General features: G+C 36.1%; 4 protein-coding genes across 4 annotated transcripts; 3 read left to right on the forward strand and 1 right to left on the reverse strand.

Moving 5' to 3' along the window:
- Positions 1-1599: 1599 nt before the first annotated feature.
- Positions 1600-5011, forward strand: ATOEP16-2 (Mitochondrial import inner membrane translocase subunit Tim17/Tim22/Tim23 family protein). The gene is made up of 7 exons (XM_086661462.1): positions 1600-2049; positions 2173-2224; positions 2338-2421; positions 4126-4157; positions 4270-4303; positions 4440-4507; positions 4678-5011. The coding sequence occupies exons 1-7, from the start codon at positions 1918-1920 to the stop codon at positions 4819-4821; spliced, it is 546 nt and encodes a 181-aa protein (XP_086517588.1). The 5' UTR covers positions 1600-1917; the 3' UTR covers positions 4822-5011.
- An 860-nt stretch (positions 5012-5871) lies between these two features.
- Positions 5872-8455, forward strand: LOC147559566 (DNA-directed RNA polymerases II, IV and V subunit 9B). Its single transcript, XM_086661466.1, has 4 exons — positions 5872-6067; positions 6149-6224; positions 6556-6714; positions 8167-8455. Exons 1-4 carry the CDS (start codon positions 6039-6041, stop codon positions 8245-8247), a joined length of 345 nt encoding a protein of 114 aa, XP_086517592.1. The 5' UTR covers positions 5872-6038; the 3' UTR covers positions 8248-8455.
- Positions 8456-8574: 119 nt separating this feature from the next.
- On the forward strand, positions 8575-11337 carry LOC147559567 (uncharacterized). Its single transcript, XM_086661464.1, has 3 exons — positions 8575-9701; positions 10450-10565; positions 10768-11337. The coding sequence occupies exons 1-3, from the start codon at positions 9588-9590 to the stop codon at positions 11072-11074; spliced, it is 537 nt and encodes a 178-aa protein (XP_086517590.1). The 5' UTR covers positions 8575-9587; the 3' UTR covers positions 11075-11337.
- A 224-nt stretch (positions 11338-11561) lies between these two features.
- Positions 11562-15259, reverse strand: LOC147559568 (uncharacterized). Its single transcript, XM_086661463.1, has 7 exons — positions 14801-15259; positions 14160-14405; positions 13878-14063; positions 13676-13782; positions 13215-13510; positions 12623-13120; positions 11562-12521 (listed from the first exon to the last, which is right to left on the reverse strand). The coding sequence occupies exons 1-7, from the start codon at positions 15044-15046 to the stop codon at positions 11710-11712; spliced, it is 2391 nt and encodes a 796-aa protein (XP_086517589.1). The 5' UTR covers positions 15047-15259; the 3' UTR covers positions 11562-11709.
- Between the last annotated feature and the right edge of the window lie 6025 nt (positions 15260-21284).

The following is a 21284-nucleotide window of genomic DNA, read 5'->3' on the forward strand; positions in this document are numbered from 1 at the left end:
CCTTCGCCGACGAGAGAGAGCAGAGGGACAAAAGAGAACAAGACGGAAGGAGAAAGGAAGAAGAACAAAGTTGAATAATAGTGGTTGGCATAAGGATGCCAGCCGACGACTAATATCCGGACAAGAAGATGTGCATTGTTTCTAACTGCACTTGGTCAACTTGTTTTGATCAAGTCTTGGGTGAAAAACACATTGCATTTTAACGACTTTTGACATTGTCTACAAGACCTCCTTTATCCAACCCCTTCTTTCTACCGACTTTACGTTTTTTTACACCCTTACAACATATTGCAGTTAAAATTGGATAGGAGACAGATTGTTCTCAGCTTCACCTCAAGTATCTTTGTATGGTACTAGATTTTCCACTTTCATAAAAGAAGCATTTCTAGGTTTATTCACTTTTTAGTAGGGGTGAGCGAAAAACTGAATCAATTGGCCGAATCAAACTAAGTCGGACCGCACCGATCGGTTTTTGGGCCGAATCGGTTAGCGTTCGACTCGGTTCGGCCGAAAAACCAATCAAACCTAAATTGGTCTGGTTTGGCTTCAACTTGAGTTTCTAGAAACCGCCCAAACCGAACTGACCGGACCCTAAAGAAAAATGAAATAATAATTTTGTAGAGTTAGAAAGTGTTAAACTACAAAAGAAAAAAAATAGAAAACCTCTAATCAACTATTCCATACTGGTGTCTTCCTTCCTAGTTGTTGTTGTCGGCTTCATCAACCACAACCTATTCAACTGATTAAAAGGTTTTAGAGTAAGTCTTCACTGATTTTCTAGGTACCACAACTTATTCTTAATAACTTAAAATTATAGATTTTGCATTCGCACTTCTACTTTTTTTTTTTTCTTTGTAATGGTAGAAAAGTACGATAAAATTATAATTTTCGGTATATGTAATGGTGAAAAAGTACGATGGGCTCTTCATTTTTATTTTCGATATATGCAATGAAATGAATAACATTAGTTTACTATTTTCTCTAAATTGGGCTCGGTTAAACCGATCAACCGAACTCAATTGAGCGGAACCAAATCGAGTCGAACCATGTTGGTTGGCCGAATAATCGGTTCGACTGATGATTTAGTCAAACCACCACTTATTGGTTCGGCTTCGACTCGAGCCAAAATCGAAAAAAATCGACAGTTGGTCACCCCTGCTTTTTAGGCTCAACTAAGAGGCACAAATCAAGTTCGATTAGCTGAATCAATTTTCTTTTATTCTCGACTGCTTATCATTATAGGTGATGTTTTTACGTGGAGTAGGGGCTAGATGGCTTGAAATGATAAGAGTGTCGAATATATAGAGTTGATGTAGTCAACCTTTGTTGATATAAAGAGATCGTCTCTTTCTCTGAATGATAAGGAAGTTCAGAACATCAGCTTCGTCCCTTTTGTGTGGCCTGGGTTGGTATTTTCTGAATACCTTCAAGTCTCATGTTAGAGGGGTAGGGAGGCTCACCGTCTGATACATAATTTTAATTTAGAGTCACTAGTTTCATGGTTGAAAATTGAAATCAAAATTGTGTATGAAACACGGGTAAACTTGGAAAAAAAAATTACCCCACTTTAAATACCGTTCACTTTCACCCTAGTACACCTGTGGAACCGATATAGTGCCAGCGCTGGATAGAGAAATAAGACAGAGTCCTCTGTTCGTTTCTCTCTCCTCTCTCTCTATAGAACCAAGCGAGTGACACGTTCCAAGTCGAAGACCTGTTGAGTCGCCACGAATTCCGTCCTACAGGTTTGGCCCTCACTACACTTGTCCACACCTTCTCTCCTCCCTCAAATCTCCCTTACTTCTTAATATACATTTTTCTTACACTCTTTTTCTTCTTCCACCATCATCTTTACTTTCTTTTTCTCTCTAACTTTCTCTCTGAGTGATTAGAAGATAGATTTTGTGTTTGTGAAAGATGAGTAAGAATAATTTGGAGACAAGGTCACTAGTTGATGAGATTAGAAGCTATAACAGTTTTGGTGGTTTATTTGATTTTGGTCATCCTCTTCTTAATCGTGTCTCTGAGAGCTTTGTCAAGGCCGCTACTGTAAACATTCTCTCTCTATATATATATACCCTTTTTCTCTATCTATCTATCTACTTCTTTCATTATCCCACTCAAATTGGGTTCTTTTTGTTTTTAAAATTTATATATATTTTGTTTGATCAGATTGGAGCTGTCCAGGCAGTATCCAGAGAGGCCTATTTCATCACTCTTGACAGTAAAGCTGCCTGCCTACTATTTATTTCAAAATTACTTTTTGCTCATTATTTAAAAGTGTGGGAAGGAAGGGTGATGATGATTGTCTTTTTGTTGATTAAAATGTGTATGCAGGCACAGGGTTTGATTCGAGTAATAATGGAGTAATAGACCCTCTCACTGGTACTCATAAGAGACAACGCTTGCCTGACCTCAGAGGTACTACTACTACTACTACTAATTACACTACCTCTCTCTCTCTCTCTCAATACCTTTCTATTACTATTAGTTTCAACCATATAACTACTAATAGTACTAGTGATTTAGGGTCTCTATTTTGTTTCATCCTTGATTCATCATTTCATGATAATCTATTTAGAAAGCAACAATGAACCAATTTATAACTTATCTCTACTTCAAATTGTGAGAATAGTCCCATGGTGGGTGGGGGAATAGTCCCACCGGGGAGCAGAGGTATCTATAATGCTAGGTTCTTTCCAATCTTTGCCAATTGATTTTGAGAGCTAGGTTCACTCCGATCTTTGCCAATTGATTTTGAGTTGGACCACCGCAAACTTAACATGGCATCTGAGACATGTTGACACGTAATGGGCTTGTAATGGGCTTAAAAGCCACAATGAGCCATGTTGACACGTGGTAGGCTTAAAAGCCACACTGTTCCACGACACCCAAAAAGAAAAAAATAATAATAATAAAATTCATGATGTATTGCATATTATATTCATGATGTACTCTTGGAGTCCAATCTCAAAAAATGTACTCTTGGAGTCCAATCTCAAAAAAAAGAAAACACGTGCCACGGTGCCAGACTCAAACAACCCCACAAGGCCACGCCACAAGGCCATGGGCGCCCTTCCCACGTGGGGAAGGAGTATCTAGCAACCAAGAATATAACCCATAGGGGATATATTAGAGCCAAAATGAGGATTCATTTCCAAATGTAGATGATTCAACACATTCTGAAAAATGCCATGTGGAACTATATTTGTAATTGATACCAATTACAATGTGATTGTGGTTGGTACATCCCTTCAATACACAATGTCAAATTTTGAAAAGTAAACAACATCAAATGGATTGTGTACTGCGTTTTTCTATCTTGTTTGTTTATAATGTTCAAGTCCATTTCACGTATATATCTAAGTGACTTGCCGATTTCAAGGGAAAAGGTTTAAGTCCATTTCACGTATATATCAGAAGTATCGAGCCACCCATAATGTAATCACTTCACTAAGGCACCTAGGACCAGGGAGTAATGAAGCAAAAGTTCTTTTGCTGGCAAGAGTAGTTCAATCCTCTCATTTTAGTTAAGAGGGTGAAGCAGTCCTCATGCATTAGGAAGATTGCATTTGCCTAGATGTCTAGACTAGCCGTTCTATTCCTTCCCTTGATATGACCTTAGGGATTAGCACGGAATTAATCTTTTACTTTCTTCACCGACATCGCTTTAGAGAAAACTCTTTGAAAAAAGTCAGGTGAGACAAATCGAATGAATACGCGGCTATATCCGCTAAAACCTGATCCCACTAAAAAAAAACAGATTCTGAGCTTTATCCCGATCCTTATCGCTTGATGTGGAAACTGACCTTTCTCCTGTCTCGTCCCTCTTGCTTTAGCTCGAGTTACTTCATAACCTTCTTTTTCGTTCCTTCGTTGCTGCTTGTTGGGCTATATCCTTTCTCTACACTCTTCCCCTCTTGTAAGTTCACATTTGGTCTATGGTGAGGTTGAAGCTTTACTGTTTGACTATGCTTTCCACGATAGTCCCTTTCCTAGTGACCCACCTCGGAGTTTTGAGTCTTTAATCTTCGTTATCTATCGACTAATTTTAAATTGATAAATTAATTAGATTAGATAATTATGATAATCTGCGGATTTCATATGAATTTTGTATTTATGCAGGGGAAACCAATAAGAAGTCACTTGAGGCAATGGTAAGAGACAAGTCCTTTTCTTCCCCAACAAGAGTGTGATTCACTTATTTGAATTCGAGTTCAGATGGATGTTTTCTGGTTGATAGCTGACTTTGGTAATCAATTTTTTCAGGTAAAGAACACAGGGAAGGAAACTCTTCAATGGGGTAAGTCCAAACACCAAACCATATACATTCCGACTTTAGACTGTAGTTTTGGAATGGTCTGTTCTGATTAGATGTTCTTGAATTTTTTTTCATAGTAAAAGCCTGTTAGGCTGATAAGTGGTTCTTGTGGGTGCAGGAATGGTTGCTGGCGTGTACTCCGGACTCACTTACGGTCTAAGGGAGGCTCGAGGGGTTCATGACTGGGTAATGTCTTCGTTTCCGTTTATTCTTCTTTTTCTTCTCTGCGTGTTTAATTGAATTGAACCGGAAGTGCTTCAAAAGGAGTAAAGATTAAATAGAGAAGTTTTCAATTTTCTTCCTTTGGGGAGTTGTGCTCCTGAACTGAAACAAAAGATATGGACTTCTTGTTGCAGAAAAATAGTGCTGTTGCTGGAGCCGTTACAGGAGCAGCATTAGCTTTGACAGCAGATGATAACTCGCACGCCCAGATAGTCCAGTGTGCGATCACTGGAGCCGCTTTGTCAACCGCTGCAAATATGCTCACCGGAATATTTTAAGATTATGGTTCACTTATGATTCCATCACTCATTTTTGGGTGCTCCGTCTTTTTCCTCGTTCGTATTTTGTTTTTGGTTGCTTTTGTGGGTTTAATGATTACATGGTTAGATAGACCTTGCATCCTCTGTTTTCACTACTTGAACTGATATTTCTTGGATAGTTTTTATGTGTTTTAAAAGTTTTGTTTTTGGCATTGTCTAATATGCTTAATCCAAACTTGAAATGAGAGACAAAGTTCTCTGTCCATGACGGAAGTCTTGGTTTTAGAAGATCTTCTCCCTCTGTCCATTCTCTGGGCAGCAAAAAAACAAAGGAATTGATAATGAGCCACATGTTATGGAAGTGGCACGGCCAAGAACTTTTAATTATGAACGAAATACGGTATCACATTGAACAGTGATGTTTCAAGTCGCCGTCTCATTGACTGCCAGTCTCTCCGAGGCTCCCTCGCAAAACATTTCGCACAAATCACCTTCAAACATCCAGTAACTTACATTTTAGTTAACATATTCAGAGGGACTCGATTGCACCAGATCTCAAGGACTTGACACAGGGCGACTTACCCATTGCTATCCCGCTTTTGGAATCCTAAATACTCATTCTGAAGGGAGTATTAAAACCGCTTCATGTTTTTGTCGAACGACATATTTATGTCGATGGAGGGGCTTTTGACACTTCATTGATATATACGCCTCAGATACAAATCTAATTCCAACAATTCTCGACTCGATGTGGGGTGTTTATAGAACTACGTTTAAAACTTCCGTCATCACTTGGTTGTTCTGGTTTAAAATGTTGACATAAATTACAAAAACTTCAAAGTTTCAGGTTCGATTCCCACATGAATTGAGATTTATAGTTATTGAACTCGAGTTATTAAAAGTATAAATAATAAGTTTGTTGGTTTTAAACCTATTGGTTTAAGTCCTATTTCATTTGTAGTATAACTTCAGTTATTGTGTTTATCACATCTTAATGTATACTACCAGTCTCTTGTAATGATTATCGAAAATTGCAATCGATTTTTGAAGACAAAAAAAAAAAAAGATGGGGAGGATATTATTGTCATTTCCAAGTTCTCTCTAGTTTCTTCTGTGAATAAAAAGAGAGGGAGAAGAAGAAATGAAAAGAGAGGAAGCCCGCGAACGAAAGTGAGACGAAGTGATTTCGAAGACTTAAACTTGAAGACGAAACTTTCTTCAGATTTCTTAACAAAATGAGTACCATGAAATTTTGCCGAGAATGGTCAGTCAATCTCTCTCTCTCTCTCTATAATACTTGTATTCATTTTCCACAATCTGTTCTCTTAATCTTTTTGAATTACAGTAACAACATTCTCTACCCTAAAGAAGACAAAGAACAGAAGATCCTTCTTTACGCATGTCGAAATTGTGATCATCAGGTCTCCCTCTCTCTCTCTCTCTTTACTTTTGTGTCAACAGATTAGGGTTTAGATGTGTTCCTTATTCATCTATACATTTACACCAGTTATTTTTGTTAGTATGCTTCAATTTTCAGTAGTGGAGTAAAACCCTAATTTTTGTTTTGTTATTTCGAATCTTAAAGACATCTGGGTAGTTCTATTTATCCAGTCTCCAGTTTTATTTCATGGGTAGTTTTCTTAGATAGGTTGAATGCTTTAGATTTAGTAGTCTGAGTAATCTTTTGTGAAGAATGAACTAGACAAGAAAATTATTACTCCTGATTAAAGATTTTAATCTCAATTTGGGCAGGAAGCTGCTGAAAATAACTGTGTTTATAGAAATGAGGTACAACATGCTGTAGGGGAACGAACACAAGTCTTGCAGGATGTAGCTGCAGATCCAACTCTTCCTCGTACTAAAGCTGTTCGATGTGCTCTCTGCAGTCATGGAGAGGCTGTCTTCTTCCAGGTTAGTGTATATGAACTGTTTATACTGTTCGATGTGTTGGTATTATCGTGAGAAATGTTTCTAAAAACTATGCCAAAATAAAGAATGGGCAGTTGGATTAGAAGTATGCCACAATAAAGACCCCCCCGAAGAATAATGTCTATATTGTTCGCAATTCCAACGAAAAGTGTGACGGTCCTACATTATGTAGAGGTGTGTCTACTGTCTAGAGCTGTAGAGCCTGAGCTAGAGGGTTAGCTCGTTCAGTGTCGACATGACAAAATTAGGTACAACATGGTCCTCGGCTTTGGATGGTAAAACAATATCGACTCTGGTTGGGGTTGGGTTGCCAAATGGAGTCAGAACCAAGGGAAGCTCAACTATACTAGTGGGGGAATATAATAGTCCCACGTGATTTAGATGAGTGCTCATAGGCCATAGCATGGGCGGTATGGTTGGGGTTGTTGTGGTATTCGTCAAGGACTTCATAGATAGCTCACGAAGTTCATGTCGAAATAAAACTCTGCCCGCTCTGCTTGGGCTGGGTGTCGGAGTTCTTGACAATATTGACTCTAGCTAGGTAGGGTAGTCTCAGAAAGCTCTACTGCTTCTCCACCACTCCGTAATGATTTATGTTTTCTGCTTAGTGGTCATTAATCATGATGGTATTTGAGATGAGTATATTCATGCTTATACCAGATCTGGTATTTCTGTTATTTCCTGTTAGAAAGTAAAGTAGGTTTAGAAATGATGCATGGGTCTGGAGAATTTTTTTGTGACATTCTAAGACGAAATTAATTAGTTTATACTTCTCATTTTCAGTCATTCTATAATGTCAGAGGCAATCTATGCCACCAACTCATTTAAGTCTATGTTTGCTCGTCCTCATCTTTGCCTGCTACGCATTCGGAAGGTGGAAAAGGATTTGTGTAGCTTGCTAGACCTTTTAGTTAAGAAAAGTAACAAGAGTGGTTCAAGGTAGTACACGCAAAACAAGATTGACTCAGAATGCTAACTAAAGAACTATTGATCTGCAAAAGCTTTCTAAGTGTTTCCATGAAAACTCGCGTCCATCTTTCTTCTGAATAATGTTCTGTTGCTTTGCTGAGGATAGCTCTGTCTCTTTCTACAAACTCCAAGTTGTGTTTCATATAGAATTGTCAGATGATCAATTGAACAAAATAAAAGCAAGACGGTTAACAAAAGCACTTCGATAGTAGAAGAGTTTTCTTGAGTTCTTCCAATTAACATGAACCTATCTTGATTCTCGATTGTGTCCATGTTAGCAGATTGGCTTGTTCCAAAAGGAGTGTCCGATTAGATATGAGCAAGTCAACATTCACCTCTTCATTTTTGATTGTTTCTTAATGTTGAATACGTGCATATACATGTCTAGGATATAGTATATATACGACGTATGCAATGTACCAATACTGTTTTGACTGAATGGTGGTGTTGAACAAATGTGTGCAGGCAACTGCGAGAGGGGAAGAGGGAATGACGCTGTTCTTCGTATGTTGCAACCCTAACTGTGGTCACCGCTGGAGAGATTGATGTGTCAAATACCTGGTTAATTGAAGCCCTTAAGTTGCATACTTTTTTGAGCATCCATGTATGTTTGAATTTGTAAACCTCAATTAAAGTAGTTATGGAAGAAGATGTTCTAGCAGAATCTTGCTTCAATTGTTGTGAGGTTTGTTTAGTTGATGAAACACTTTCTGTTTACTTGCAAATCAAGATTGTTTTTGGGAGTGAGTAAAAAGTGGGCAAATTGGGCAAAGCAACAAAAATCAATCTGTTAGGCTTGGAAATTTTGGTACAGATCGAACTGAAATGATGGATCCTTTCATACATTGTTAGCAATGTGGTCGGTGGATCCTAAGATCCTAAAAATATATTCCTCAAAAGATCTGTTGGGAAACTGTTTGGGACGACCTGTCCGTTCTTTATGGTGCGGAGAAACGATTAAAAAGTTTTAAAATGAATGTCTGTCTTAGATTCTCGATTTGAATAGAATCTTCTACGGTTGCAAGTTCAGGTAACATCCTTCTCATCACTTCTTGATAAATGATTAGGTGTGAACTCTGCAATGGAGTTCTTATTTAGTTCAGACCTACTGTGTGTCTAGAGCCTGAGATATATGTTAGCTGGTCTTTCCGTATGCTACAACCTAAAGAGCTAATAAGAACTTTACAATGTCGGGGATTGTATCGTTTAAAGGAATTATAGACTTGGAAGAGCGCTCGTAGTGTGGGCTACAGGCACACACTTGTTGGGTGACCATACAAAATTCATGGCAAAACAAAGCTTTCTATCCTTTCCGCTTGGCCTGGTCGGCAAGTTTCAGATAATATCAATAGCTCGAGGAGGAAAAGATGGAGATAATGAAGAACGTTGAAGTTGGTACTTTGTTGACAGTAAAAAGATGGCAGGTCAATGGTAATAACGATGGATTATGTATCCTCTGGGAATGAAACGTGGGCCTTCCACAAAATTTACATCAACACTATCAACCACTTGGAGCTATTGAACTTTCACAGTTGGGTAGCAAGCCAAAAACAAAAGAAAATCGGTGGGCGCCAAGAGGAAAATAAGGCGGGACAGCATTTTAGGATATATCTTCCATTCTATCGTGTTCAAAAGTTCGATCACGTAGTAACCGGAATTCATCTTTCTTCTTCATAATAGTAGTTAGTTAGGGTTCCTGATTTCCCTTTCCCCACCCCATCTATTCCAAAGCCCTAATTTTCTGATATCACAACGATTCTTGATCTTAGTAACAACTGAATCTAGGGTTCCTCTTCTTCTCAAAATCACGTCTTCTTATTAGGTCACAGGTAAAGATTACAAAAGAAAAGAAGAGGGAAGAAGACGTAGCAGCTAATCAAACTAATATGAGTTCTTCGACTTCTAATGTGGTGACTCCTGAAGATGTTTTGGAGTCACTGATGAACGATGGTACTATTGATGCTATTCGATTGAAGATAATTAATCAATTGAAAGCTAATGTAAGTATAATTCACCCTCCACAAATTACTATTATTAGGTTAAAATTCTTCGTCCAAATTAAGTTTGATTACTTTCTTAGGTTATGGTTTTTGTTGAAACAAGTGATTTTCTTCAGCTCCTAAAATGCAGATTAGATAAGGGGATAAACGAATTTTACCGGGTAATGATAAGTTCAGTATTGTATTAAACACCTGAAAGATACCCTTTCTTGCTTGACCTGAACTCGGGGAATATAGTGACGAATACTCAAAATTATCATTACCATTAGAAGAGAATTGATTTACTTTGTGTGAAAAAACAAGTCCTTTAAGGAAGATTGATATATCAAGATTCAAGACAATACCCTAAATCCTAATCAAAAGACCTATTTAGATAGAAATATGAAGAGAATTGATTTACTTCATGAATTTAGCATGAACAATTACTCTTAATTTTTGCGTTTTAAATGTTCTCCATATGCTAAATTGTTAATGCAGCGCTATTTCACCTATAATATTTCAATGATTCTTTAATGTTTGTCGAATATCATAATCATTGAAGAAGTAGTTCGTCCTTACCCATGATTCATTGAAACTTAGTAATATCGCGGATGCTATTAGCCTGATTTCAATACTTGATCAGTCCGGCTCAACAAAGGCTGGTCAAAATCGAAAAAGGAAAAGATGAATACGATTTTTTCCCAGAAGAAGGGTCCCCTCTCGAGAAATATGAAATCAGCTGTATTTGCTTGTGTATTCTGTTTTACAGGAGGAGCTGAAGAAGAACACAATTACTATGGTAGAGCAGAGTAAGGTTCTTAATACACCAGGTGCAGAGAAACAAACCAAAAGGGAGCTGTTTGGTGCACTTAGGCAGGAACTCGAGTAAGTCAGTCGTATTGTTTGAACCGTTTGGATTTTGGTACTTTTTTTCTATTAAGATACCGAGAAATGCCCATTAAGATAGGAAAGCAGTAGATTGTTTGGAAATGTCATTAGTTACTGGTTCCATGTAGAAAATATCAGTACCGGTAACAAACCTGATACGTTTAATCCTTTTAACGATCCATTTGTTGATATAATGCAGAACCCCGGTTCTTGACAAGGCCTCAAAATCCGTCTGGGAGTTAATGTCAGATAATGATGCATTTGGGAAGGAAATATGTGAGACTGTCGAAAGAGTATTCTATCGATTAAGTGGCCAGGATTCTATGCCGTTTCCTACGTCAAATAGTAATGAAGTTGAAAATTCTGATTCTCTATTGAAAAAGAGAAGCTTTAGTGAGATGAGTAACGAAGGAAGTACAGACGAAGTTTTAGACGGTTCTACTGATCAACGATCAACCATTGCTGAGGATTCAAGCTCATTGCCTTCTACCAATCCAAAGCCTTGATTCGATCTTCTCTCCTCATATGAGTTACCTCAATTTTCTCATCTCTTTTTATCCTAACTAGGTTTGTTATCTCAGTAGCTAAATATACAAAAAACCTTCTTACAAAAAGTACAAGAATACGAGTAAATTCAGAAGGTCAGAGATGTTTAATCTCATGTGTTCCGATATCATTTGTAAAACCAAACAGTTCATTCAATATGAAGTTTGGATATTATTGTGTAATCTGATGTGTTTAATCTAGTCAAAATGTTATTTTCTTATCAGTATCTTTGGGAGACTCATCTTTCACCATTCATGCGAGTTCCACAAGCTTTTTCTTGCTCCCGAGGAGTTTTAATATTTTATCGGCTTGCTCAAACAGCTTCACCTTCTTGATTCTTCGCAACTTGTTGTTGCTTTCGGTTGGTATTCATGGCCTCTCAGGGCTGGGGAGGGAGGAATAGAATTCCTCGCCAAATCTGAGTACGTAATAACTACATAACTAAACTTTCTTAATCTGTTCAAATTAATCCTAGAGTAGCTTCGTTTATGAAGCAAAATCAAACTCTTGATTTTGAAAACACAAAGTACTTCAACACAATTATTGTGTTCATTTTACTCCTAACTAAACCTACAAAAACATCATCAATACAATATTATCTAAAACCTTTAGACATTTTATGATAAAAAGAAGCACCATTATTTATTTCACCTTTATCTGATGTTGCTTCCAATACTACAGATGAAGGCGACCCGATCTCCGTGGACAAATCCTCATTGATATGATCATGATGAGTACCCGCAACATCACCGTAACAACCGTAAACACCTTCGCATGTACTACTTGGATATAACGAACTGTTCGGAGTTCCACAGTTAGAAGTTCCACAGTTAGAAGAGTCTGCTTTAGTCGAATACGACTTGAAGTCAAATATGTCATTTGGAGACCATGATGACGTCGTCGAAAATCCTTCATTATTATAATCTGTACAAGCCATTGGGACTGGTTTATTTAACACCCGCTGGTTAAGAATGGCATCATTTTGACACCAACCATTTGAATCAAGATCATAAAATTGATTGGGAAAAGGAAGTAAAGTATGAGTTTCAACTTCATTTATAGGAGGAATCATGGGTAGGTTTTGAACTTGATTTACTTCTCCTACTGATCTGTAAGTCATTTCCTGTTTTGTTCTCGTTTCGTCTAGGAAAGAATCATGAACTTGAGCTTGGTTGGTATGAGAAACCAAGGGTAGGTCTTGAGCTTGATTTTTTTCATCCATTGGTGTATATATCATTTCCTGGTTTGTTATCGATTCGTTCAGGAAAGACTCGTCATGATGAGGTTGATCTTGGTTGATATCAGAAATCATTTCCTGGTTCATTCTCACCTTATTTGTAGGGAAAGTTTGTTCTTGTTGTTGAATGCGATAGTTGATATTATCTTCCATAAGTAGATCATTCATGACTGCATGAAATATCATTAGATCAATAATACTTAAATGAGATTAATATTTGAAGATTCAAATCGAAATAGAAAAGAAATAACTTGTTTGTGTGTGTTCATACCTGGCATTTGTACATAAGTTTGGTTTATAGGAGCAAGTGGTGACCTAGTTATTTGATTGAATCTTTGATATTCATAAGGAAAAACAGTAGGCCGTTGGATGCCTGGGTAAGCAAACCGCAACATTGGCTGTTCAGGTTGATTTCCAGGTTCATTCTCAAGATGACTTTCATAAAATGGATTGGGAAAAGGAAGGAGAGGATGAGTTTCAACTTCATTCATAGGAGGAATCATGGGTAGGTTTTGAACTTGATTTACTTTTCCTACTGATCTGTAAGTCATTTCCTGTTTTGTTCTGTTTTCGTCTAGGAAAGAGTCATGAACTTGAGCTTGGTTGATATGAGAAACCAAGGGTAGGTCTTGAACTTGATTTTCTTCATCCATTGATACATAAATCATTTCCTGGTTCATTCCCACCTCATTTGTAGGGAAAGTTTGTTGTTGTTGTTGTTGTTGAATGCGACAGTCGATATTATCTTCCATAAGTAAATCATTCATGACTGCATGAAATAACACTAGATCAATACTTAAATGAATTTGATATGTGAAGATTCGAATCAAAATAGAAAAGAAATAACTTGTTTGTGTTCATACCTGGAATTTGTCCATAAGTTTGGTTTATAGGATCAAGTTGTGACCTATTTATTTGGTTGAATCTTTGATGTTCATAAGGATAAGAAGTAGGACATTGGATGCCTGGGTGCTCAAACTGCAACATTGGCTGTTGGGGTAGGAAAAAATATTCATGGCCATAGAGATTGTTAGACTGAAACAAGGGCGAGTTCGAAGTAGGAAATGGTTTTTGACTCAACGTGAACAAGTCAACGGATTGTAGAAGAGTTCGGTAGTGATTTTCGAAGGTTCCTTCGGGAAAAACAACTTGATGTCTCCTGCATAAGAACCATTTGATCATTATTAACATCTCGTAAACGATATCAAAAGATTAAGCTTTATAGGGTTGGATTCGTTGGAAGTGTGTGTGTGTGTGTGTGTGTGTGTGGGAGAGAGAGAGAGAGAGAGCTAGATTACGATTTTAGAAGTTACGTTTTTGTTACCTGTATAATTGTGCTTGGCCTTCCGTAAAATCTTCGGTTTGTTGCCATGTAGTGTGCTTTAGAGGTTGTGGATTCATCTCCTTGTAGAAAGTTGGAGCCCTATTTAACTGAAAGTTAACAAAATGTTCCACTCTTCTGTTAGTATATTTGAAAACTACAATAGTTGGATAAAGAAAAAACGTAAGGGTGAAACACGTCTAACCTCTATCTCTAGGATCGAAGGTTCGTTCTTTGGAAAGGTTGCTCTTATCGCTGAAATATCCGCCCATTTTATTTCGAGCTTACTCTTTAGTCGTCTATCTAGTGGTCCATCTAACACTTCCCATACCATTATATGCTTTGCATGGTAAAACTTAACAACCAAGTCTCCTTTATACTCTGCTTTTACCTATCAAAACTCAAAATTCAATTCCCATAACAAGTAGTACTTCATTGTATTATATCTTGTTAATAAAGAACATTCGAAGAAAATAGTAATACGTACCTTCCAATTGCCGATTGTCAAAGATATCGCGGGAACATTCGAAGCTTTCGGTTTCTCCGACGACTTTTCAGTGGGGAAATTTTTGGCCCTAATAGCTTTCGCTTTTTCGTGGTTAGTAGTTTTCTGATTTAGAGGACTAGTTTTTTTCTTTTGAGATAAACTTCTTTGAACAGTGTCCAAAAGAGATTGAGTTATTGTCAATTTCAAACCTAAAGGTTTTAATTCCTCCCAAGGAATGCTTTCATCCTTCAAAAACAAAAACCCAAAAAAAAAAAATCATCATATTAGAGAGTGTGTGTGTGAGAGAGAGAGAGAGTTTACTAGTAGATTCCATTGAAACAAACTAAATAAATATTGTTGATAATTTTTTTTTCAGGTCACGTGGAGAGAGAAATCTAATCTTTGTTTCTCTCACATGCTGTTCAAGTGAGAGTCCAAAGAGGTAACAGTTTTTTAGGACACGGTAAGATTCGAGTCATTGTCTTTCAAAACCATTCAACCACCCAAAAGAGAAAGAGAGAGAGATTTCCAAAACAAACCACCGCCAGAGAGAGAGAGAGAGAAGGTCTAATATAGATTGTATAACACAGAAGAAAGGAAAAAAAATATTAAAAGACAAACTTAAACCCATCAGTACTTACCACCTGATCTTGTTGATGATTAAAAGGTTTGGTTAATGATCTACTTAATCCACCAGCATGATAATGATGATGATCAGTTTCGAGTAATACTTGATTATCAAAGTTAGGATAATCATGAATATTTTGATCTCCTAATACTTGATTATCATCAAAGTTAGGATAATCATGAATATTTTGATCTCCTAATAGTACTTGATTATTATCAAAGTTAAGATAATTAAAATACTTCTCATTCTCACCCATCATATATCTCCTCTTTCAACAAGAACAACTTGATCAAGATAACAAGAAATAGTATATTTATAGTAATCTTATGATAGACTAAACCGATTAACAAAACAATTTTAAATAAATAAAACTATTTTTCCCTCTCTCCCTTTCTCTCTCTAAAAAGTTTGTTAATACAGAATCTAAGCAGCAAGATTCTCTCGCTCCTTGAATTTCTGGATAAAAATGTCTGACAACCAATCATAGAAAAGAGTCAATCTATGATGACGACATTGTTGCGAAAATATAGCCAGATATATTTAACATTTTACAAAAAGGCCCGTCCACCCTACCGCCTTAATGACTCCCTTAATCCACGTGGCATAAAACGTAACTAACCTGGTTTATGTAAAACCCTTTCAAGTAAAGGTTGCCCTAGTTCTTTCAATCACAACCATTGATTTTCTATGAGACAGACTATCCAACGGTAAACCCTGATTTGTATATTTCTATATGGAAAAAAAAAAAGTTAAACCTTAACCAGTAATTTTAGAAGATGCAACAAGTCAAAGCTTATTCCAAATTTAGGCGAAAACAACTTTTTTTATTTTCAAGTCGACTTAATTTCTTCTTCTCTCTTGTTATATTTTTTCACTTTTAACATATAGTTGTTGTTATTCGTTTTGGTCTAGAGTAGCTGAGTAGGTCTATTATTGTAAACTCTTTTATCATTTGTTCTATAAAAAAAACATATTCTCCCTTCAAACGCCAATTTTTCGTTCCTTTTAGTCTAGAGTAGCCGAGTAGGTCTACTAGGCACGAATGGCTTAACTAGAGCACCTGATTAATGTACTTGAATTAAATTTAGCTATTTGTGGAGATAAAATTGTGACATCCATTTTCTTTCTATTTTAATAGTAATGTTACTTGACCTTACCAAAAAATGCCTTGAAAGATCCGACAAAGCCAAATTTACACATGATGTCAGCTATTATTAGTGGCTAGCGATTTTTGTTACCGAATTTAGATTTACGTATCCACTTGTTACTTCCTTCAAGTCCAGAAAGAACCATAACTTGCAAGAAGATTTATAGATCTACAGCGTAAAAACAATTTTGAGAGACAATGAAGTTCCTTCGTGTAAGGAAGATATTTTGATCCTCAACTTCCTTTTTAGTGAAAATTTATCGTGTTGTCTGTAACCATCGGAACTAGAAAATAAAAAACATGGATACATATTACTTGTCAACAATTTTCGTTTGAGTGGTTATCTCAACAAAAAAAAAAATTTGATTTCCACCTTATATGTTGTAGGTTTGACCTGTTGATGACTTTCGGATGGAATAATCACCAAATTAATTTCCACTTTCGGGTAGTGGATTGGGACTTTCACAGACATTTATAGACAAAATATCCCGTAGACATTTCAAGACATTTGAGGTGATTTATTATAGACAAAATGTCTTCACAGACATTTTCAAGACATTGAGTTTGTAGCAAAATGTCTTTACAGACATTTCAAGACATTTGATCCATAGACAAAATGTCCTGAGGACATTTCAAGATCTTGAATCCATTGACAAAATGTGTAATGCATATTATATTTGTACTAATCAAAACTTTATTTTTCGACTTTCGTAGACATCTGTGAATACCTGCAGACATTGATGGACATTTGGTGGATATTTATTATTTTAATATTATTATTGTTGTTTAATCACATGAAATAATATATTTGTACTAATATTTCAAAATATATTTTTCGACTTTCGTAGACATCTGTGAATATTTGTGGAAATTGATGGACTTTGGTAGACATTTGTTATTTTAATATTATTATTATTGTTTAATCACAGTAAATAATATATTTGTATGAACATTTCAAATTTATATTTTTCGACTTTCGTGGACATCTATGAATATTTCTGGACATTGATGGACATTTGGTAGACATTTATTATTGTTTAATCACATGAAATAATATATTTGTATGAACATCTCAAAAATATATTTTTCGACTTTCGTAGGCATCTGTATATATTTGTGGACATTGATGGACAATTGGTAGACATTTATTATTTTAATATTATTATTATTGTTTAATCACATGAAATAATATATTTGTATGAACATTTCAAAAATATATTTTTCGACTTTCGTAGACATCTGTGAATATTGTGGACATTGGTGGACATTTGGTAGACATTTATTATTTTAATATTACTACTATTGTTTAATCACATGAAATAATATATCTGTATGAACATTTCAAAAATATATTTTTCGACTTTCGTAGACATCTATAAATATTTGTGGACATTGATGGAGACATTTAGTGATCATTTATTATTTTAATATTATTATTGGTGTTTAATCACATGATGGACTCCAAATGTCTCTTGTTTTTGTAAAGGCATTTTGGGCTCCAAATTTGTCTCAAATCCTTCACAAAATCCATCAAACTATGAAGTCTACCAAAGTCCGCGGACATCTTGTCTATAATTGGATGCCACATACATTCGGGGATTTTTAAATGTCTGCATTTGAATGCCTCAGACATTTTAAGACTTTCAAATGTCTGGATTTGAATGCCTCAGACATTTCAGGATTCTCAAATGTCTGGATTTGAATGACCCAGACATTTCACAATCCTGAAATGTCTTGGAATGCCTCAAGCTTGGAGTTTGAGACATAGTAACAAATTACAAATTATCTTTTCCAAAACGGAAAATATTTGTCTCCTACCAACATTTCTTACTTTGATTGATTTCATTCTCACGATCGCCGCCCCTTCTCTCCCGTAAAAATGATAGAGAAGGCAAAGGTTCAAATAGACATTGCACCTTCGGTTGCTCCTCTCTCTCTCTCTCTCTCTCTCTCTCTCTCTCTCTCTCTCTCTCTCTCTCTCTCTCTCTCTCTCTCTCTCTCTCTCTCTCTCTCTCTCTCTCCCCGATATCTCCAATCTCTCTCTCTCTCTCTCCGATCTCTCGAGTTCTTCTAGAGATTTACTCTAAGAAACATAAAACCTAGGTTTGAAAGAATGAAGAAGCATAGAGTAAGAAGAAAGAAACGAAATGGGCTTCGTCGGGTTTAGTGAACGAAAATTGAGAGAACAAATTTTTGGACCGTTGATTTTATGAACGGTCCAAATTACTAGACATTGAAAGACCAAAATGAGAACAGCCGAAAATGACGGGTTAAAATGAATAAAAATGATAGAACTCAAGGTTTAGAGCCAACTGGGCAAAATTGCTGACATGTGGCACGCCAACAATCTGCCCAGGTTCGGCTACTGAGCTACTCTATCATTTTTGTTCTCTCTCGTCCTTATTTCTTGCTCACAAATTTTTTTTGAGAATTCGTCTACCATACACTTTAGTGGTTACATCTTGCTCACAGTTGATTTGCTAATGTAAGTGGATGTGAGGGTTTTCATTGCCCATTAGTCATTTTCTATTTTTATTTTGATAAACCCCATTAGACTCTTATTTGGATGTGACATCATAAAAGCAGATAAGATTCCCTCATACTTTTAGAAACCTCACGTGGACATTTTCCTAAAAATAAAAAATGATGTGGCAAAAGATATATTTGTCACCAATAAAGGAAGATATATGTACTAAGGATGTGTAAAAAACTTATAGTCACCCACTAAGTCCGCCTACAATTCTAGTCTTTCTATTTCACTTGCTATCATCACTCCCAAATCTTAGAAATTCATGCTTCTTTGTGATGATGACAACAAAAATAAAGAATACTACCTAAAGTCCCTTTTATAGCTTTTAACAAAAAAAAAAAAAAAGTCTCTTTTATAGATACACAGCATAAGCCTTGACGAATGATGGCTTCTCGGGGAAAATGACCTTTGGAAAGGACTTCTAACCGTTAATAAAAGTTCTTTAAACAACTACATTTGTAGTAAGTTGTGATATTTGAGTCTGACATGATTGTATTAGTCATACACTCTGCAACTATTAGAAGATAGACGGTTCTTATACCAATGTGATATCATCAGAAGACTAACATTCTTATCTTCGTGGATAGTATTTTAGGGCATGTAATGTAATGTAGGTTTCATCAGGTACAAGATGAAATATACTTACGTTTTCATTTATGAATCAAAGTTAACTTGTTAAGTCAATCATATATATCAACTTCATAATAAACACAAATGAATTTGACAAAGTAAACTAGTCCTAGTATTATTGCCCTTGCTTATATGTTTGTAGGTAACAAGAAGTATGGACTTATACTGTTATACATCAATCAAGCATTTTTTTACATTATCTATGTGGAGAAGAAAAAATCTCCATTTAGCTATAAAATGTCAAAAATATTATTTTCCTCCAGTAAAATTGTGAGTGGTGTAAGAGGTTGAGGTGATGTCTTTTGGTCTATGAGGTTGAGGTGATGTCTTTTGGTCTATGAGGTTGAGGTGATGTCTTTTCTTAGAGCAAGTCCAATCCCAGCCTGTCTTAGGCCGAAAAAATCACTTTTTCACCCAAAATTTTTGACTTCAGCTCAGCCTCTAAAATTCAGCTCCAGTCCCAGTCTCTCTTGAGGCCGTAAATTTGTTCATGTGGGAAACGCGTGTGTGGACTTTTAGTCGGTGTGCGAAAAACGTGTTTGATTTTATGTATATATAAAACACGTGTTTGAACTATTTTCGAAATAATATTTTTTTTTTCCAAAGTTGAAAAATTATTCGGGGACCGACATTTGGTGGGATGTATTTTAATTATTAATATTTAAGTTTTTCTAGAATTTTAAAAAGAATTAAAACTAATTAAAATTACAAATTTATTATTTACATTAAAAAAAATAAAAAATAAATAAATGGGAGAAGATCCTAGCCGTTGGATAAAATCCAACGGCTAGGATCACCCCAACATGCCCGTTGGGACTCCCCAACGGTCATGTTGGGGAGCCTTCAGTCGCCCCTAATGTTAGGGGCGACTGAAGGAGGAGCCCCAGCCTCCGCTCCAAGCGGCTGGGCTTGGAGCGGGTGGCTGAGGCCATAATTTCAAAATTATGGCCTCAGCCGGGCTGGGGCTGGACTTGCTCTTACCCCATCAAAATCTTTCTAGAATCTCCACAAAAATCTCTCTAGAATGGCTCACTAAAGGTACTTTAGTCAGGAACTAATCCTTCCCCTCTCAAAGGCACTTTACACATGATCTTAAATCTTCTTAAGATCTCCATCTACATTTTAATCCTCAATCAAGTTTTTCTTATCTTTTTCCAAAAAAAAAAAAGTTTTTCTTATCTCACTTTCACAAAGAAAATTAGGGTTACTATCTAATCTTTGATTTAGTTAATCAACATGCACTAAATATAGGTTGGATTTGATTTTATAAGTTTTTGAGCCACGCTTAGAAAGAGTCTAATTGATGTCTTAAGTTCTTGATATCTATGCCATAAAGGGTTAATGTGAGTCACCCAAAATCTTTGTGGGGTCATAAAAAACTCAAGACATTTCAATATTGTTAGAATATCGCTAGATCTTAATTTTAAAATTTGAATTAGTTTTTAATGGATGGTACAAGGTACCAACTACTTTAACCTAGAAATAAACAGCCAAGGGGTTAGAGCAAGAATATAGAATCCAAAAAGGAAGATCTTCAAAAGTTGATGTTTAAGATCTAATATTTGTATTTGTAGTCATTTTGTTTGTCTAGCGACAATTAACAATCTAAATCATCATTCAATATGAATTTTGTCTCCATAGTTAAATATACAAAAAACCTTCTTACCACCCCTACAAGACCAAGAGTCTAAATTTATTCAAGGAGTTAATTCATTTAGTTCCACTTTCAACAAAAAAATAAATCATTTAGTTCCAAACCTATTTACCAAGTACAATAACATAATAACATACGAAAGCTTCAAAGATAAGTAAGTACTACTAAAAAAATCTGCGATATTGTCTATCACTTTCTGTCTCTATCTCTTATAACCGTCGTCAGATCTGCTTTGTTCTTCCGGCGAAGGGCCCTCCTTTCGCCGGATCTCCTTTCCTCTTTCCCTTGTAGTAGTTAGTATCCCTCCATTATAGTTTCTAGGGTCTAATCGTATCTTCTTGCACGGTTACTGGAGAAAGAGTAAGAGATTTTACTTCTCTACTTAGATTCATGGAGGATATGAAGAATACAACCATTAATTCCCTCTAGGCTATCTTTTTTGCGCATCATAGAAACAACTCGAAGATCGTACAATCCATGGAAGCGATTGATGAACTAGTTAATATTTCGGAATCGATGATTCAGATCTGCACTTG

The sequence above is a fragment of the Eschscholzia californica genome, unplaced genomic scaffold (assembly GCF_041429995.1).
Source record: "Eschscholzia californica isolate CP2 unplaced genomic scaffold, dmEscCali1.0.p SCAF_2, whole genome shotgun sequence".
Lineage (NCBI taxonomy): Eukaryota > Viridiplantae > Streptophyta > Magnoliopsida > Ranunculales > Papaveraceae > Eschscholzia > Eschscholzia californica.

Coding starts and splice junctions, on each gene's coding strand:
- LOC147559567 (XM_086661464.1), top strand. CDS start 9,588: ATGAGTTCTTCGACTTCTAATGTGGTGACTCCTGAAGATGTTTTGGAG. Junction 9,702..10,449: donor TTAATCAATTGAAAGCTAAT/GTAAGTATAATT, acceptor TCTGTTTTACAG/GAGGAGCTGAAGAAGAACAC. Junction 10,566..10,767: donor GCACTTAGGCAGGAACTCGA/GTAAGTCAGTCG, acceptor GATATAATGCAG/AACCCCGGTTCTTGACAAGG.
- ATOEP16-2 (XM_086661462.1), top strand. CDS start 1,918: ATGAGTAAGAATAATTTGGAGACAAGGTCACTAGTTGATGAGATTAGA. Junction 2,050..2,172: donor GCTTTGTCAAGGCCGCTACT/GTAAACATTCTC, acceptor TTGTTTGATCAG/ATTGGAGCTGTCCAGGCAGT. Junction 2,422..4,125: donor ACGCTTGCCTGACCTCAGAG/GTACTACTACTA, acceptor GTATTTATGCAG/GGGAAACCAATAAGAAGTCA.
- LOC147559566 (XM_086661466.1), top strand. CDS start 6,039: ATGAGTACCATGAAATTTTGCCGAGAATG. Junction 6,068..6,148: donor ATGAAATTTTGCCGAGAATG/GTCAGTCAATCT, acceptor TTTGAATTACAG/TAACAACATTCTCTACCCTA. Junction 6,225..6,555: donor GTCGAAATTGTGATCATCAG/GTCTCCCTCTCT, acceptor CAATTTGGGCAG/GAAGCTGCTGAAAATAACTG.
- LOC147559568 (XM_086661463.1), bottom strand. CDS start 15,046: ATGATGGGTGAGAATGAGAAGTATTTTAATTATCTTAACTTTGATAAT. Junction 14,064..14,159: donor TGACAATCGGCAATTGGAAG/GTACGTATTACT, acceptor GAGTTTTGATAG/GTAAAAGCAGAGTATAAAGG. Junction 13,783..13,877: donor CTTCGATCCTAGAGATAGAG/GTTAGACGTGTT, acceptor GTTAACTTTCAG/TTAAATAGGGCTCCAACTTT.